We start from the raw sequence: 16,632 nt of genomic DNA, 5'->3' as shown, positions 1-16,632 counted from the left end.
TCAGAACCCATTATGAAGGAAGCAGCTGTATTCCCAAAGGACAGAAAAACAGGGTAAGATTCCGCATACTTTCCCAATGTACTACATGCTAAGTACACGCTAGGTAGTTTGCGCGTCTTGCCGTCCTTACACCAGGCTTCTGCTCAAACTTTCTGCTACTTGTCCTTTTTACATCTCGAATGCATTAGTATACGTCTCGCCTTGTGTTGGGCCTTTCCACTCTAGTCTCGGGTACGTTACCTGACAGAATCCGTACGTGTATGTGGCAGGCTGGAAGAACCTTGGGGAAAGTATTAGTGGAACTCCAAGTCATCAGGATATTAATACTGCACAGACATATTTCAAACCTCCTGTGTATGTCAATGACACACAAAATGTTGAAAGGAGAAACAATCTAAAATATTTATTTAATTCATCATTATACATAACTATGACTAAAAGAAACATTCAAACAAATACATCAGATTTGGAAAAATATTTTTGCATAATACAGACACATTCATAAAATACAGTCATTATAGTACATGGTAAAATACAGGTAGTGCATTTCCTTCCCCCAGGGTAAAGAATACATTGGACATGCCAATCTTTGATCATTCCACTCAACAGTGTGGTCCTGCTCCTTCATAAAAGTTCCTGGCTTCGGCAGACAAGGGTTATGGGTCTGTTGTGAGGGGTGTGGCTCACCAACTGCCCCCAGGGTTATGGGTCTGTTGTGAGGGGTGTGGCTCACCAACTGCCCCCAGGGTTATGGGTCTGTTGTGAGGGGTGTGGCTCACCAACTGCCCCCAGGGTTATGGGTCTGTTGTGAGGGGTGTGGCTCACCAACTGCCCCCAGGGTTATGGGTCTGTTGTGAGGGGTGTGGCTCACCAACTGCCCCCAGGGTTATGGGTCTGTTGTGAGGGGTGTGGCTCACCAATAGCCCCCAGGGTGCATGGGCCTGACCTTCCAGGTAGGTGGGTGGTAAGGTTGCCAGGGGGGCATGATCTGCCGGGGAGGGGGGTGATACGGTTGCCAGGGTCCGACCTGCCAGGTTGGGGGCTGATAAGGTTGCCTTGGGGGCAGGACCTTCCAGGGAGGGGGGTGATGGGGGGGCCTGACCTGCCAGGTAGGTGGGTGGTAAGGTTGCCAGGGGGGCAGGACCTTCCAGGGAGGGGGCTGATACGGTTGCCAGGGGGGCAGGACCTTCCAGGGAGGGGGCTGATACGGTTGCCAGGGGGGCAGGACCTTCCAGGGAGGGGGCTGATTCGGTTGCCTGGGTCTGACCTTCCAGGGAGGGGGCTGATGGGGGGGCCTGGGTCTGACCTTCCAGGGAGGGGGCTGATAGGGGTGCACTCTGGCCAGCCGCGAGGGAAACTCGTCCCGCCTCCTCATCACAGGTAATCTCGGCCAGAAACAAGGAAGGGGTGGGACGCCTTTTCCTAGGACCCATTTGAGGAAATATTAAAATCAATAAGGAGTGCCGGGTCAAAGACAAGGGTTCAACTGTCGAGCCGTTACTGCGGGCCATTTGAGCTCGCTTCAAGCCCAGTCAAATGCATGCAACACTTTTAAAAAAGTTAAGTCGAGGACCGCTGCAGGCTTCCACAAGTAGGGAGACGCAGCGATCTGACACTCACCCGAGTTTGGTTAGCTTGAGTTTATACCGGCGGTCCTCAAAGACCGGTGCTCGTTGCAGAGTTCAGTCTCTCTGTAAGCTTTCTGTCAAATCTTCCATCTCTGACCCATGTTTTGATATCAAAACCATGGCAATGGAAGAAAATGGGGTTCTCGAATACAATACATCACCGCTAAATTAAAATGGGAAATAGGCATCAACAAATCCATGGATATGACCATGCCTCGTAAACACTGTATGAATGTAATTCCAATCCGGCCCAAATAGGTCTACAGAAAAGCTGAAGCGTGAGTGGGCAGACTGAAAGGCCCGACTGAAAGGGCAAGCGGATGACCAATTCCAATAAAGGGGGAACATTTGCTGAGTCACTGATTAGTTTCACCCTGGATGTCGAAAAATAGTGACTGGATGGTTCAAATGAACACAAATGTTTGTCTGCTATACTATCCCCAACTCTATGTTAGAGCCTTCTAAGCATTTAGGTAGTGCTGTTGGCTATAGATCTATACCATATACCACAGAAAAGGTAATAAGAGGAACTAGTTCCAGCTTCTCTGCTGAGCGGTCAAGGCATCCCATAATGCAGCAGAATGGTCGACCGCTAAAAGTACCCTCCATTCGTGCAACAGTTGCCTGGATACAAGAGGCTGAGGAAGTATGGTCTGTATATTCTTTGGTTGGTGAAAAGGGAGAGAGGCAGCAATGACGCATAAAGAGGCTCTTGTCAGCCATTGTGAATTCTCAGGGGTCTGTCTTGAATGAGGTCATTATTGTCCTGTTGCAATCAATAAAGCCCTTCTCTGAGGACAGACTCCTCTGATTGCCTAGTGGGCCATCAAAAAAAAAGTATTAAATAAAACCACAGTGTGCAGCAAGACACATTTTTATACAGCAATATGCAGCCGCCTTGCAATCAAGTGGCTTGTTTAAAACAAAAAGGGAGGGGGAAAAAAAGAAGAGAAGTTCAAGGAATGTGTGGAGTCATTGCGCTACTGCTGATTTTAAACCATTCTGAATGTGTTGGTGCACAATGAAAGGGTTCGACGGCCTTCAGCCTGCCTTCTGTTCCCTTTGGGCTTCATGCCACCACACCTGTGTGTGGTGGCATTCGGGGCTATGCCAATAGAGAAACCTTGGGACAATATTTACAGAATTATGAACATATTATCTATATTTGCATAATAAAACCCTATAAAGAGAGTTGGCTTACTTTTGGTTCGGTAGTAGCAGCTACTTTCACATAACCATGTCGTACTTTACATAAGTACATCTATAAAAGTACATCCGAAGATTCAAATGTCCAGGAAGAAATAGACAAATTTACAATTGCTATCCATTCGCAGGAAAATATTTGCTTATGAGAAATGGCAATGCATTTCCCTTGAAAATTGAAACGCCTTAAACAGGTCATGGGTCAGTGAATCAAGTCTGCGCAAGGACCAAAAAGGTTCAGTCACATCCACTATGGACGCTAAATAATTTTATTTTCTGACTGGTTGGATTTAGCAAGCCTGTCACTTCTTCAACTGACCTAACCACTGTTGAATACAGTAATTGTGCGGGAAAAAACAAATCTGTTCATTCAGCCTAAATTGGACTTAGATGTGCAGGGGAGATTAGTAACTGACAGTCTTCAGCACGATGTCTTGACCTATGGCAAGTTGGAATATAGAACGAAGATAGTCCCTTTCCGTTACGAGTTTAGCAATCTCAAAAAAATGCTGTTGCAAAAATATGAAAACGATAACCAAGGTACTCAGGGACAAGAATATGATGGGACTTTACTGATTACAACTAGGTTACATTTTAATTATTCTGTCTATTATTATAGATTATCGGAATAGCATCAAAGTGATTGAAAACCACTAAAAGTGATCATAAAAGGAGGTTTCCTTTTGCATATTTCTGACCAACTTCCGTTACCTGTGGAAAACAATTTGCGTAGCTGGTGCACTAAGCGCATGCAAACACATAAGAGCAACACAAAACTCAACCAAGAACCAGCAGCCGTATAGCAGGCCTCTGAAGCACCCTTTTGGAGGGCTTGGTGGAATACTGAAGCGGGGCTGGGCTTACATGGCTCGGCTGGCAGCCCAATAGCCCAATACAACTGAGGCAAGCTAGAGCTTTATCTGCTGGGTGGCCTGAGTTATTCAATGACTGGGAGGGGGGGGGGGGGCTTATGCTTTTAAAACAAAGCACAACGCGGCTGAACACTCCGATCCTTCTCGGAGATGGGTTTTTATGCGGCGGCGACGACTTGCGATAAATTAAGATTTTCCTGGTGGCTCTGTTGGAGAGGTCAGAGCAGTGGGGGGGGGGGATCCAATGCGTGCCTTTAGACCCCCAGCGTATACGCTGAAGTACTCAACCCAATAATAAAAAATAAAAAAAAGTAGTGGCACGATGAGAAGAGTTTAGAAGGTTGTTTGGGGATCCACTCAGAATGAGCCTGAAGAAAGTGTCAAGTCTCTTTCTACACTACTTTATCACACTTGTAGTTGCCAATGGCTTCAACAATGACACCCCTTGCGTTAGGGGTGTCAAGGCAATCAAGGCCATGAAAAACGGTAAAAACCTATAAAGAAAGGAGGGGAATTTTTCAAATAAAAGCCACAGAGGATTTACAACACGTATATGATGAATAAAATACATAAGGTTACGGTGATATTTCATCCATATAAAACTTGAAGCAGGTGCAGACGCTGTCAGAACAAAGCAGCGAATAGCAAACAGTGATTTAGGCGAGGCGTAGACACATTGTAAACATAGGCATTCATCAAAATGAAAAATAAACATGCGGCAATATCTCACCTGGGTTTGATGGTATGTTATACGAGGGCAACTGGCGTCTGATTGGTTGACAATGATCCCACTGGAAGGGTGGCAAGTGATTGCTGGGGAAATCTAAATAAAAATTAAAAAAAAGCAGAAGAGTACTGGTTTTCAGTGAGCAAAAAACCAACATGTAGAAAATGTCCAAACGAATAAAATAAAGCAAATATTTCATTACATGGCAATTTTTGGACTGTTTCAATCCCCAGCAGTCGAGAGGAACACTGGTGAAGTTACTAAATCTTTGTCTTAGCCCACCTTCCCAGTCCCCTCCCCAAGCCCCAGCCCACCGTCCCAGTCCCCTCCTCTACCCTCAGACACCCACCAGCCGGGCCCGCTGGCCCCCGGATGGCCCTGCTGGCCGGCCTGAGACCCAGGAGCGGCAGAGGGCTCATCTCCACCCCCCAGGCCGCCGCCACGTGGTGCAGCAGGAGCGCGCTGGCCCAGCGCTGGGCGCGCCCCTCCCAGGGCCCGCCGTGCGGCCCGCCGTGCGGCCCGCCGTGCGGCCCGCCGTGCGGCCCGCCGTGCGGCAGGAGGCAGCGGAAGTGGTAGTGCAGGTCGAGGACGTCCAGGCCGTACGCCCGGGCCAGCGTGCCGCTGCAGAGGTTGGCCTCCATGGCCGTGCCCTGCAGGCTGAGCTTCAGGTGCCCGGTCTGTGGGATCACACCACACCACATTACTGGAGAGGGTCGTCTTTATTTGATTGCAAACAGTAGTCAACGCAGCCAATACACAACAAAACATAAATAAAACCACAAAGAACTTCAATACATTCAGTAACAGACAGTATAACCTGATCAAATTGCAATGAGACGAAGCACTAGGAGTCCATCAGTCCTTGTTACAGTGTGTGCAATAGACCCATCAACCCGCCGCTGCGCTCGTTTAGCAACACAATGCATGGCCGCCGCCGCCCAGGCAGCTCTGTGGACGCGTGTTACATTGACAGCCTCGATACGCTATATGTATCAATGTTTCCTATTGTCGCCGCATGAAGCAAAACACCATTTTCCACTGTAGAGAAAATGCTGTTTTGGAGAAGTGGAATGAAAGTGGAGGGATGGATGGAATTTCTGCTTCATTCTTTGTACACTTTCCTGTGCTCAGGATGGGCCAATTATTTTCTAGTCTGAGTCGCTTGGTATCTGCAGTGATAGTGATGGGGTTGCGAAATATTCCAATACTAAAAGCATTTGCCATCAACACAGGGCAGAAATATTGTATTTGTGTTTCATGGTCATGGATTGAGTGTTGCATCATCTGTATTTTGTCGTGCACAGAAATGGATCGAAACTCTGAAAACAGAACCCATCCTACTGTGTTGAGGATCCACACCCGGATACAGGCGTCAGTAGTCACCGTCTTCAGCTGCTCAAAGAACTTATGGAGGTTCCCGAGATACTGGGGAAACCAGTCTCGCCTACACCTGTAACTACGGAAACAGCAGGGTTACATCAACAGTTCAACCCGGAGAGACTACTATTTGACATGAACCACAACATTTATTGACAATGACAACATATTTGGCGATTAGATATCATCAAATGATCCTTCATGGGGACAGTGGCTCCATGAAGTGTGCCAGGATAATGATTTCCCCCCCCCCCCCCCCCCCCCCCAGTAGTGTCTAGACACTGGTGGGGACTATGGATTGAGAGCCTGGGCCCTGGAGGACATAATCTCCTTCTCCGTAGACAGGTGGAGCTTAATCCCAGAGGTGGAGGAGATGGAGGAGAGCTGCAAAGAATCTCAATGAAAACAGACAACCATGAGCTGTTCCTATACTCTAGGCACGCAATTGGACTTGGTGGAGAGATAAAGGGGAGGGGCCTGGGATGGGTTCATAGAGCTACCAAACATGGAAAGAGATAAAGGGGAGGGGCCTGGGATGGGTTCATAGAGCTACCAAACATGGAAAGAGAGCGTCGTCTCTTGATGGCACTTTTAAGAAATTTAAGACTTGCCCCAACTCTGAGCACCTTTAAAACAAGACTGAAGACTTTTATGTTTGCTTTAGCTTTCTGCTAAATCTTAAATACATTGCACTTTCTAAAAATCTTTTTTAACTTTGCCTTTATTTTCTAATATTAAAATGCCTTTTGAACTTTCTATTTTACCCATTTCTTTGCATACGTTTTCTTTTACTTATCTATTATTTTATTTTATTGTATGACAATGTTTATATGTGAAGCACTTTGAGTCTGCCATGTGTATGAAAAGTGCTATATAAATAAAGTTGCCTTGCCTTGCCTTTTACTTTAGCCACATTTGAAGAGTTGGCTTGTGGTGGCATTGAAAAATAAATCGTATTTTTTTTACACTATGGTTACAGTCACATTCCTGACCAAACAACTGTTGCGGTTTAACTTCCACGAAACGAGCCTACTTTCATTCGCCTTCCTACATCACTATCTTTCCTAAAATGTCTGTACTTTTGCTCAGTTTTATAGTCATACTGCACCAAAAAAAAAAACACACAAGCAACTAGTAGTGGATAATAAATACAGTATATATTCTCTCAAAATTCCTCCCAAATGCCTAAGTTACTGCTCAGTAGATGGATCACAAACCGTTATAATTGGACACGTACCCAGAAGTAAAAAATGATGACAGTATTAGTTATTTATAAGATCCCTAATCAACCCCTTATTTCATAATGTGACATCTTCCTCACTGGCAAGTATGCTCACGGACATCGGGGCAGCGGAGCTATGCGTTTGACTGCAAATTGTATGGCCCCCTATCAGCGAAATGCTAACAAACTGTTTGGAGATGTGCACTGCTTACCGTTAACACAAATGTCTGACAAATTTGAGCACTTTGTTTACTTCAACACAAGCCTCTTATGCAAGTAAACATTCGGTTGAAGAACCAATGTGAAGCCACTTCAAGTTGGATTTCTATCATACTTTTGCAAAGCAAGTCACTAAACCCCAAGTCGCTCGAGCTGCACAGCGAAGCGCAATCATTGAAATTGGACGACTTCCGACGTAAATTAAACATACTGCGTTATGTGAGGGATTCCAAAGAAAATGTGTTCCTCAGAATGCTACCGACTTGCATACGCAGTAGAATCCAGTCAATTCCATGAGGACATCAGGAATGCTATTGATCATTCGTGCACCTGCGACTGGAATTCTTAAAAAATTGTTTTGTTCATCTTTCTACACAAAACTATTCAGAACCTTTGTGAGCAACCCTCCACTTTAGCCAGTCTAACACGCCAGGGTCACAACCACCTCAATAAAAAAAAAACGTCAATAGAATAGTCAAGTCAATTCTTTTTTTTTTTTGTGATGAAAACTTCACAAGCAACAAACTTTTCTAAAGACTACCATCACCATAATGGAATAGGTTACTTATAATTGGATCCCAGTGCCCTGGGAGAGAGCTGGACAAATATATACATTAAAAAGTGTACACACACACCACAGAATCCCAGCAGGGGAGCACATCATCAACAACAGAATACAGAGTAGGGAGAGATGGATACCTGGACACGTCACAGACAGAGGAGTTGACGACGAGGAGGTCTGGCTTGAGGCCTCCGCGGAGGTCCTCCAGGATGCTCTCCATGTAGGGCGAGTAGACGCGGCTCAGGAAGTAGTAGCGCACCAGGTGGTGCTCCGAGCGGTACTGACGCACCTCCCTGTAGCCGGGGCCATTGCCCAAGGGCCCCAGACTGCCACCTTCAACCAGGCCGTCGTGTTCAAATGAAGCTTCACCCTTTAAGAAAAGGTCGGGAGATTAAGTCACATGCCCAATTAAGTTGAAGGGATTTACATGTTAAGTAAATAAAAGAAGATTTCTGTACATTGGTTTACTGAATATATGCTTGTGACAGTTGGATGAATAGTCAAAATTACAAATGCACATTCCTGATATTACATATTAAAGCTTGTATGGGCAATTTGGAGGAACCATGATTTTTTTAAGTAGCCAACTGGAAACAATGTAGGTAGACTGACAGCTAGGTCGTCCAAAAGATTAATTCGGGCAGAATTAAATGATTGGATGGTTTTATTGCAGGTCTGCTGCAGCCAGATAACAGATGTTTTGTGAAAATGTGTCAAGAGCATTGGATTTCTTGATTGCCGTCTTGGTGCGAAGAGAATTCAACAAACCAACAAAAAATGCTTCTAAATTAAATTGCCTTTCTATGCTTCTTTGGAGATACCAACCAAAGTAACCTAGCTTTAGAAAGTATCCAACCGTAATAAAGTCATGCAGCTCTTTATATCATTCAATTAGTTGGAAACTGGAACGATTGGCAGGTTTAATACAAGCCTGAAACAGCAGCATAGTTTCTACTATAAAATGGCCTCCCCTTGCTTTAATCCCCACGCGGAGACAATATGTAGAGCTAGTGTCGTCGATGGCCCACTTCACCTTAGACTTCAGCTGAGAGCTCGTCAGGAACGTGTCCTTCTGAAGCAGCAGGACGAGGTCCTTGTACATGGAGCGCTGTACTGAAACGCACATGTAATCGGAAGGGTTTTTAATTAATGTATTAGTGTCGTAGCTGATTCAAGTACACAGCATTAAAGTGCAAACTATTGATTTTCTCACCTGAACCACCGAGAATCACAACAAATTTGTTGTGCAGCAGTTGGCTGGCTTCATTTAATGTCACAAATCCTAGCATGTTCCGTTTTTGGTTTAATTATTTTTTTTTTTAAACCGTCAACAAATAGGATAATACTGCATGTCGATGAGTGCATGTATTCTTTAACGATTAAAACCACGGCAACTTGAATACCGTTGTATTTTGCGAAATGGAGGACAGATTGGATTGTGTGCAGAGGAAGCGACACGTCTCGGGTGCAACGTAGGCGACAGAGAAAAAGTTAATTAGCTTAATCCGCTGCAGCTGAGAGTTCTGATGATAGCAGTGGCGAAGTCACGCCTCTTCCGGTAGAGCCCATGGGACCTATGAGATCGAAAAATAATTAAAATGATAATTTTTCAATAAATGGAGAAGAGTTTGACCGTTTATTGTGCAATTGTTCAGTTAAAGGCTGTAGTGAAAACACAATGAGAAAGACTACATGTCACGTATGTGCCGTCACGCTCCCTGCGACTGGGGTGGACAAGACCGACAATCTTCCCATCGGCATAACTCAAACCATCCACATGCCCCAACTAATGGTTTTCACCTCTTTCGATGCTTTTATCCTCCCCTTGGAAAATACGTAACATTATCAAACTTCTAAACACGAAAATGTTTAGTTTGCTTTGGATGAAAAATGATCATTTAAATCCATAAACAACATATGTGTAATCCGGGGCATATAAAGACTGGGACCAGAAAATAATTACTTTCTCTCCGTTGAAACCCATTCATATTTTTCGATCTCATAGGTCCCATGGGCTCTACCGGAAACGGCGTGACTTTATGCGCCACTCTATGAGTAGGGACTTTGGTTACTCAAAACGCGCCATTTTTTGATGCTCATTGGTTTCTTTGGCAATCTAGGCGTCATGTTAAACAAAACAATTAATTCATTAGGGATTTATATCGAATTATCTTTTGAAATTGGGGAAACAATATTATCAATTAGGCTCGACAGGTGGCACTACAGCCCAGTCCATTTCTGAACTACGGACGATTGCGCATGCGTGCAAGTGTGCCAAAATAGTTATTTTTTTGCCGTTGCATTTGTTCCCGACAAAGAAAACAGCTACATTGGTCTAATACCCTTTTTCAATATTCTCAAATGTCAAGAATCTCAAAATGTATTCAAAGTTAGACCTTGGGCCTCCGCTATATGAACAAAGTTATCCCTGTTTCATTAGAAAATCAAATGAACATCCCTTACCGTTATTCAAGTGTAACTGTTGGCATCTTAAATTGAAAGTATAGGGAGCCTTGGATCCCATCTTGAGTATGTATCAGGCATGGTGGTCTTTTTTTTATTTAGCTGGAGATCTATGTTTAGAATCTACAAAGACAGGTGGTTAAACAACTCTGCATCGCTACCAAACCAGTGGCAAGGAGAAGTCCTCTTTCTCCTTCTCCAGTGCGATAACTGGATCTGATCTCAATGACGAAATGGCTGGAATCAAAGATATAAAAAAAAAAAATAGATATAAATAAAAGTATACAATTCTGAGCAGAAAATACATAAAACATCGAAGGACATTTATTTCCCAAACTTGCATTCTGTCAACACCAGTTCAGTAGTTCGCCCACACATGAACATTCAAAATGTATCCAGGTTTCCATCCTAAACCTGGAGTCAATGGATCCGGAGGTGCCCGTCTAATCCACCTGTTGCTGTTGCCTGGGCAGCCCTCGGAGACTGTTATTGTGATAAGGGCTGTACAAACAAACTTGAATGTTGATGTTGTCTCTCACGTTCCACGGCCTCCTGGGTGCGCCCCTTTATTTCCTCCCGGTCCCAACAAAAGAGAAGCCACTCAACAGTAAACCCACCATCTGCCAGACACGAGTGGGTATTAACACAGGGACATGGCACACTCTGTTTCTATTGTCGCAGAGTGCCCCATGAGGAGGGGCACACACACACACACACACACACACACACACACACACACACACACACACACACACATAAACGTTTGCTCCTTCAGCAGAGTACAGAGAGAGGATCTCTTGATGTTGAGAGCGGAATATGGATGCAGCCCCAGGATTGGGCTGTCTCTGTCGACCAAGTCGAAAATTGAGGGAAAGATGGAATATCGATATCCCTGGAGGTCGGCACAGACTGGAAAGACACACCGTATGGCTTAGTATAGCAAAGTAACCTTTACAGAATGGTGTGTGTGTGTGAGAGAGTGTGTGTGTGTGTGTGTGTGTGTGTGTGTGTGTGTTTGTGTGTGTGTCTATCCCTGTTTGTCTCTCTCTCGCTCCATGTATTCTACGAGGGTACACACCCTCCAGTTCCCTTTGGAATTTTCTTGAAACAAGCTGTATATCATTATATACGTTTTTAAATATATTACTTAACTTTTGTTTACTATATCCGATTATTTATTGACCTTTCTACGCCGATTCTGTAATTTAAATATGGGCCCTACATCCATTTGCAGCGTATTTATAGAGTCTTCTATCACAATCACAGTGGAGGCTGCTAATGAGGCCGGCAGAGCCTGGAATGTGTTAGAATGCACCGAATAAAGGATGTGTGGGAGGACTCCGATGGAGAGCAGATCAGGGGCCGAAAAGACAAAAGCCGGGATGAGAAACACGTAGCCCACCATCCAGCAAAAATATATCTCTGCTTTTCCGACGTCAATTTTTTTTTCCTATAAAGCGTCCCCCGTTCATTTGTATGCATGCATCCACCGGCCGGCTGGGAGCGGAGCCACGGAAACCCATTAAGGTGCTCCGACCTGTCTGGCAGGGCCGCTGCGGAGGCAGAGAGCCTCATGCTGGGGACGCGGGGGGCCCCCTCTGGGATAGGCCTGAGTCGGACCACGTAGTCTGCAGCGAGCCGCTGAATATCCGACCCTTTGGGTTTGTTTGGGGCCCGCGTGGGGGTGGGAGAGTGGGTGTGGGGGGGGGGGGGGGGGGGGGGTGTCTCTGGGTAATGGATAAAGAAAATGCCTGCATCAATATTTTCTCCCAACCAGGCCATTGCTCTCTGCTGTCCAATAGCGTTCCCTCTCAGCGTAGAGCGCCGCTGTCCCAGGGGAGGCGGCGGGGGTGGGCGGCCCCTCTTACAGATATCTCATTTCCAACCGACTGGGAAGCCATTAGGGAGAGAGCGGGAGTCGACCGGTGACGGGGTCCACGGCGGCGCAGGAGGAGAGAGAAACCAATCACACACACGCGCGCGCACACACACACACTCACACTCACACTCACACACACACACACACACACACACACACACACACTCAACGGTTTCCCGCACCATTCATCCCCCAAGGAGCCTCCACTGCAATTTTCTGTGCCGCAGACAATATCAGACTCCTAATCTGTGGCTTCTTCGTCCCCCAAGGATGGCACGCTATAGGTCACGGCGCCCTGCCCATGAAGACGTCCACGCTGACCCGCGTAAACGATGATGAAGTCGGGCTCCATTGAGGGGTTGCTGCGGTGAGAGCCAATGCTCTCGGGATGGACTTTCCACATGGGGCAGGTCGCAGGTGTGGGCTGGCGTCAGTGTGTGAGGGTGTGTGTGTGTGTGTGTGTGTGTGTGTGTGTGTGTGGGGGACCAGGGATCAGAAGTGCGAGGGACTTGATGCTAATTTTTCCTTGAAGGGCCCTCCTTTTAAATCCATGTGCGATGGAAGTCCATTAAATTTGTGTTAATTTATGATTAGTTCAACATTTCAACGTTCCAATGTGGGACGTATCGGGAAATATACGGTGTTTCTTAGAGCAACAAGAATTCCCCGGTGGGATTATTAAAGTGTTTGCTGAAGCAGAAATGCATGCTCAGATGCAAATACGGAATAGCTGTCGACTGCAATAACCAGTGTTTGGTCAGCAATGGTGTTGTTCGGTGGTTTGATTAGAATGCGTGGTGCCGCTTTTTAGGCCATTTATTTTAGAAGCATTTTTTGTCATATTTGTAGAAATTCTCGTTACATCCTGACAGCAGTCAATATATCAAACGCTTGACAAAAAAGAGGAAAAAAGGCTAGTATCTGTGGCATTCGCAGGCCTGTATTAAAACCTACCCAACATTTCAGCAGCCAGAATATGATTGGATAGCCAACCTGTCTGTCTACCTCCCTACCTGCGTGCACCCATGCGAATCACCCGAGTCTTCCACAAAGCTAGGAAGACCTATTGCTACATCTAGCGAGCCAGCATAAGGTCTTTTGGGGAACGGCTTTGGAAGAGGCCTGAAGGAAGAGGTGGGATTTTTTGTCAGTTGGATACTTTAAAAATCAAAGCGTTCTCTGGCGGGCTTCTCCATGTTACCTAGCTTTAAGCAGAAATGAGTAAGACAGGCCAAACATAAAGTGCATACAAACCATGTTTGTATACAAACCATGTTTGTATACACTGTGAGCATGAGTATGTACTATTATTATTTCCAATAAAACACATAAAGTCTCAAGGTTCTCTGTTGCAGCAATAACTTCAAACCTGAGACTCGCTCCTCGCCTGAAGGAGAAACAAGGAGAAAGCTCAAGCTGCGATGAAGAGTGTCACCACAGGAGAATTCTTCCGAGCAACGGTGAATTGCTGTAACGAACCTGCCGGCCAACTCAGGGCCAAAGGAAACGTAACTTCAATAATCCCAACTCCATTTAAGGTTCCAACACTGCAGTGCCAAGGAAATGATATCAGGGAAATGGAAAGAAAACATCTCTGTCATGACTCATGGCTCTGTTGACAACGAGCCATGACACGGATTCCATAGCAGATCCGTGTTTCCAGGGGAAATATAATCATTGACCAGTAGATAAATGTTGTCTTTTTTACAATCTTCAAAGGGACCTCACAAGGAGCGAAAAGCTGCTGTAGGTAAGATCGGAGAGTTTGAAAGACAGAGTGCAGAAAGAGAGATTTGCAGGCAAGATGTATTCCCTGAACCAATCAGAGACGAGATGCCCTGATGGTCAGAAATTAGCTTGGCGCCGCTTAAAATTGAAACAGCCTCACACAAGCTTGGCCCCGCAGTCATCCAGAACAGATATTTCACAGAGCATTTCACTCACTAATAGCTGACAGATGGTGATGCTATTCCTTTTTTCCTGTTCAAATGATAGCTCCTAAATCACACTCATGTCACTTTAACACACATTATTCATGCTCTGTCTGAAAACCCCTTCAGCTATGGCCATGTAAAAAAAAAACACACATCCTGCCTCACATGTACATTCCTGTAACAGGCATGAATGGAGCAAGACGAGGAAGAAACCAAGCAGCCATTTTGTACAAAAAGGTTTTATGCAACAATTCAAAAGTCATCAACGCAGCAAAAGACATTCAAACCAACATAACCAGCCCGATGGGGGTGGGCGCCGTGCCTGTAGGTGGAGGGGGTAGATCTGCACACAAAGAACAGCTCCAACTGTATTCATCTGATTGTATATATATCTTTTTATATATATATGTGTTTTGAGTGTGTGTGGTGTGTGTCTGTGTGTGTGATGTGTGTGTGTGATGTGTGTGTGTGTGTGTGTGTGTGTGTGTGTGTGTGTGTGTGTTTATACGGCTGAACACTTTAAGAGCATTCAGGACACGCCCCCGAGGTATAAGAGACTTCTTGGCACATGACATAAATGACGACAACAAAAAACAATATCTGTAAACAGATGACAATAACCACAACAAGGCCAGCGTTGCTTTTTTCTTTCTCCGTTCTCTTACGTTTTTGTTTTTTTAAGATAGCGTAAACAGATTGACAACAAATGATAGTAAAACAATAATAATAATAAAAAAAATGCGAAAAAGTTGCGGAGACGATCGTCCCCCACTCCCCCCACCGGTGATAATATTAGAATCTTCTCAGTCTGCAAGTCCTCCGTGCAAAACCGCGTCACATGGAAATATCAGTGCAGGAGGAGGGGGGGGGGGGGGGGGGGGGGGGCAGGGTGTGTGTGTCATGGGGGCCACAAGGGTCAAGGTCAAGTAGGTTTTATCGTTGTTGTCTCAAGTCAGGCTAAACCGAATCTCTGCATTGACCTTCACATTGTCCTTGCCCCCCCCCCCCCCTCCCCCAATTCGCCAGCCTTAGAACCCCCCCCCCCCCCCCACCCGCCCCCTCCAAGAGGTGTCTGTACTCTCTGTTAGTGCAAATAGGCCGTGCGTTCGCTGCCTTCTCACCCCAGAGTGGGGCCATCCGAGGAGGGGGAGGTGGAGGAGGAGGAGGAGGAGGAGGAGGAGGAGGAGGAGGAGGAGGAGGAGGAGGAGGAGGAGGAGGAGGTGGTGGTGGTGGTGTCGCTGTGCTTCGACAGACAAGGTCATTTCGAAAGGGAGATGAGGCTGAGTTTGGTTTGGCTCCCGGCACGGGTCTATGTAAAGTAAAGGGGGGGGGGGGGGGGGGGGGGGGGGGGTTGAAGACACACACAAAAAGAGCAAAGTCAGGGTAGTCAGATACAGTCAGATACAGACCACAGTACACAACACTTGATTCCGAGTGAAACTTTGTAACGGCGACCATTTCCCAGTCGAAAAAATTCGAAACATTTGAGCTGAACCTCCGTGCAGAGTTGCAAAATGCAACTTAAATGTATTGATCCGGTGAATGTTTGCGGCGAGCGAAGCCAATACCAAAAACTATTGACCGTCCGCTCTCTTCACACATGTGGGATCAACACCAGCCACATTAGCACCCGACCACACAGGGAAACGGGATGTTTCCTGCCACTTCTATTTCATTATTCATATGCAGGCCCCCTTTAGGTTCGTTCTCCCCGTCAACAATGAGCCCTTAAGAAATGGGTGCGAGTGCAGATCACAATGTGGCAGCACAATAGGCAGACGTCTGCCCGCGAAGGAGGGCCAGGCCCGGGCTCGCTGCTCTGTGAGCCCCTCACACAGAAATCGATTGTCGGGAGAACAAAGTCTGATATCTGCTCCCGGCTACTACATCTGCAGGCTCACAGGCCAACAGCGCCACTCTTGGGCAAGGCTTCAACAGACTTGAGCCCTAAATATCCCTTCATCAATGCCGGCTTCGTGCAGAGATAGGAGGGATGGGGGGTGGGCGGGGGGGGGGGATTAACATAGGCATCTCAGAGTCAGACTCTCACTTAAACCTCTTGTGGGGAAATAATCAATGGACTCACAAGACATTGTTACACTACTTTAGAACCGTTCAGCTAGGATACTTTCGATACCAAGTTTTGGCTCTTCAAAGTATCGGAAAAGGGAATTATATAAATGTTATCCCCATTCAGCTCCGCCTACATAACACCAGCCGTCTTGTTTTCCTAGTAGAACAACTTGGAGTATACCGAGATCCTAGTTTTAGATGAGTTTAGATTCGGTGGAGCAGAAGGAAAGACTGGATTTGAAGATTTGGGGATTTTTTGTTGAACCCTTTCGAATTCCGATACTTGCAATCTTGCAATCTTTTGGCGTACCTAATAGTCCTCCGCCACAAAAGAAAGTTGTGGTTTGATGATCAAAGCCCTTTTTCTTCATCTAACATCCATTAAATGGACTGGAGCGTTCAATGAACTCAGACTGAAATGTTGCACCTTTAACCCCAGACTCATCAAACAGGACTCATTCCAAAACGTTCAC

The 16,632-nt window shown here is 45.9% G+C and overlaps 1 protein-coding gene across 2 annotated transcripts; it reads right to left on the bottom strand.

Annotated features, from left to right (window-relative positions):
- Nucleotides 1–419: 419 nt before the first annotated feature.
- LOC132445666 (PC-esterase domain-containing protein 1A-like) lies at nucleotides 420–11,722 on the bottom strand. 2 transcript variants are annotated; one of them, XM_060035774.1, is made up of 7 exons: nucleotides 9,024–11,722; nucleotides 8,844–8,923; nucleotides 7,948–8,180; nucleotides 5,772–5,886; nucleotides 4,780–5,107; nucleotides 4,434–4,526; nucleotides 420–1,422 (listed from the first exon to the last, which is right to left on the bottom strand). In XM_060035774.1, the coding sequence occupies exons 1-7, from the start codon at nucleotides 9,097–9,099 to the stop codon at nucleotides 914–916; spliced, it is 1,434 nt and encodes a 477-aa protein (XP_059891757.1). In that variant the 5' UTR covers nucleotides 9,100–11,722; the 3' UTR covers nucleotides 420–913. The 2 variants fall into 2 exon arrangements, with proteins under 2 accessions (XP_059891757.1, XP_059891758.1); XM_060035775.1 differs by having other exon boundaries at nucleotides 8,844–8,918; nucleotides 9,024–9,103.
- Between the last annotated feature and the right edge of the window lie 4,910 nt (nucleotides 11,723–16,632).

The sequence above is a fragment of the Gadus macrocephalus genome, chromosome 17 (assembly GCF_031168955.1).
Source record: "Gadus macrocephalus chromosome 17, ASM3116895v1".
In the NCBI taxonomy this organism is placed as follows: domain Eukaryota; kingdom Metazoa; phylum Chordata; class Actinopteri; order Gadiformes; family Gadidae; genus Gadus; species Gadus macrocephalus.
The sequence above is the reverse complement of the archived record's forward strand: the minus strand, read 5'-3'. Positions and strand labels throughout refer to the sequence as shown.

What these genes read in the sequence shown, in the direction of transcription:
- LOC132445666 (XM_060035774.1), bottom strand. Translation starts at nt 9,099, where the DNA reads ATGCTAGGATTTGTGACATTAAATGAAGCCAGCCAACTGCTGCACAAC. An exon ending in TGTGATTCTCGGTGGTTCAG is followed by an intron (nt 8,924 to 9,023) that starts GTGAGAAAATCA and finishes TGTGCGTTTCAG; the next exon opens with TACAGCGCTCCATGTACAAG. An exon ending in TCTGTCTGTGACGTGTCCAG is followed by an intron (nt 5,887 to 7,947) that starts GTATCCATCTCT and finishes CTGTTTCCGTAG; the next exon opens with TTACAGGTGTAGGCGAGACT.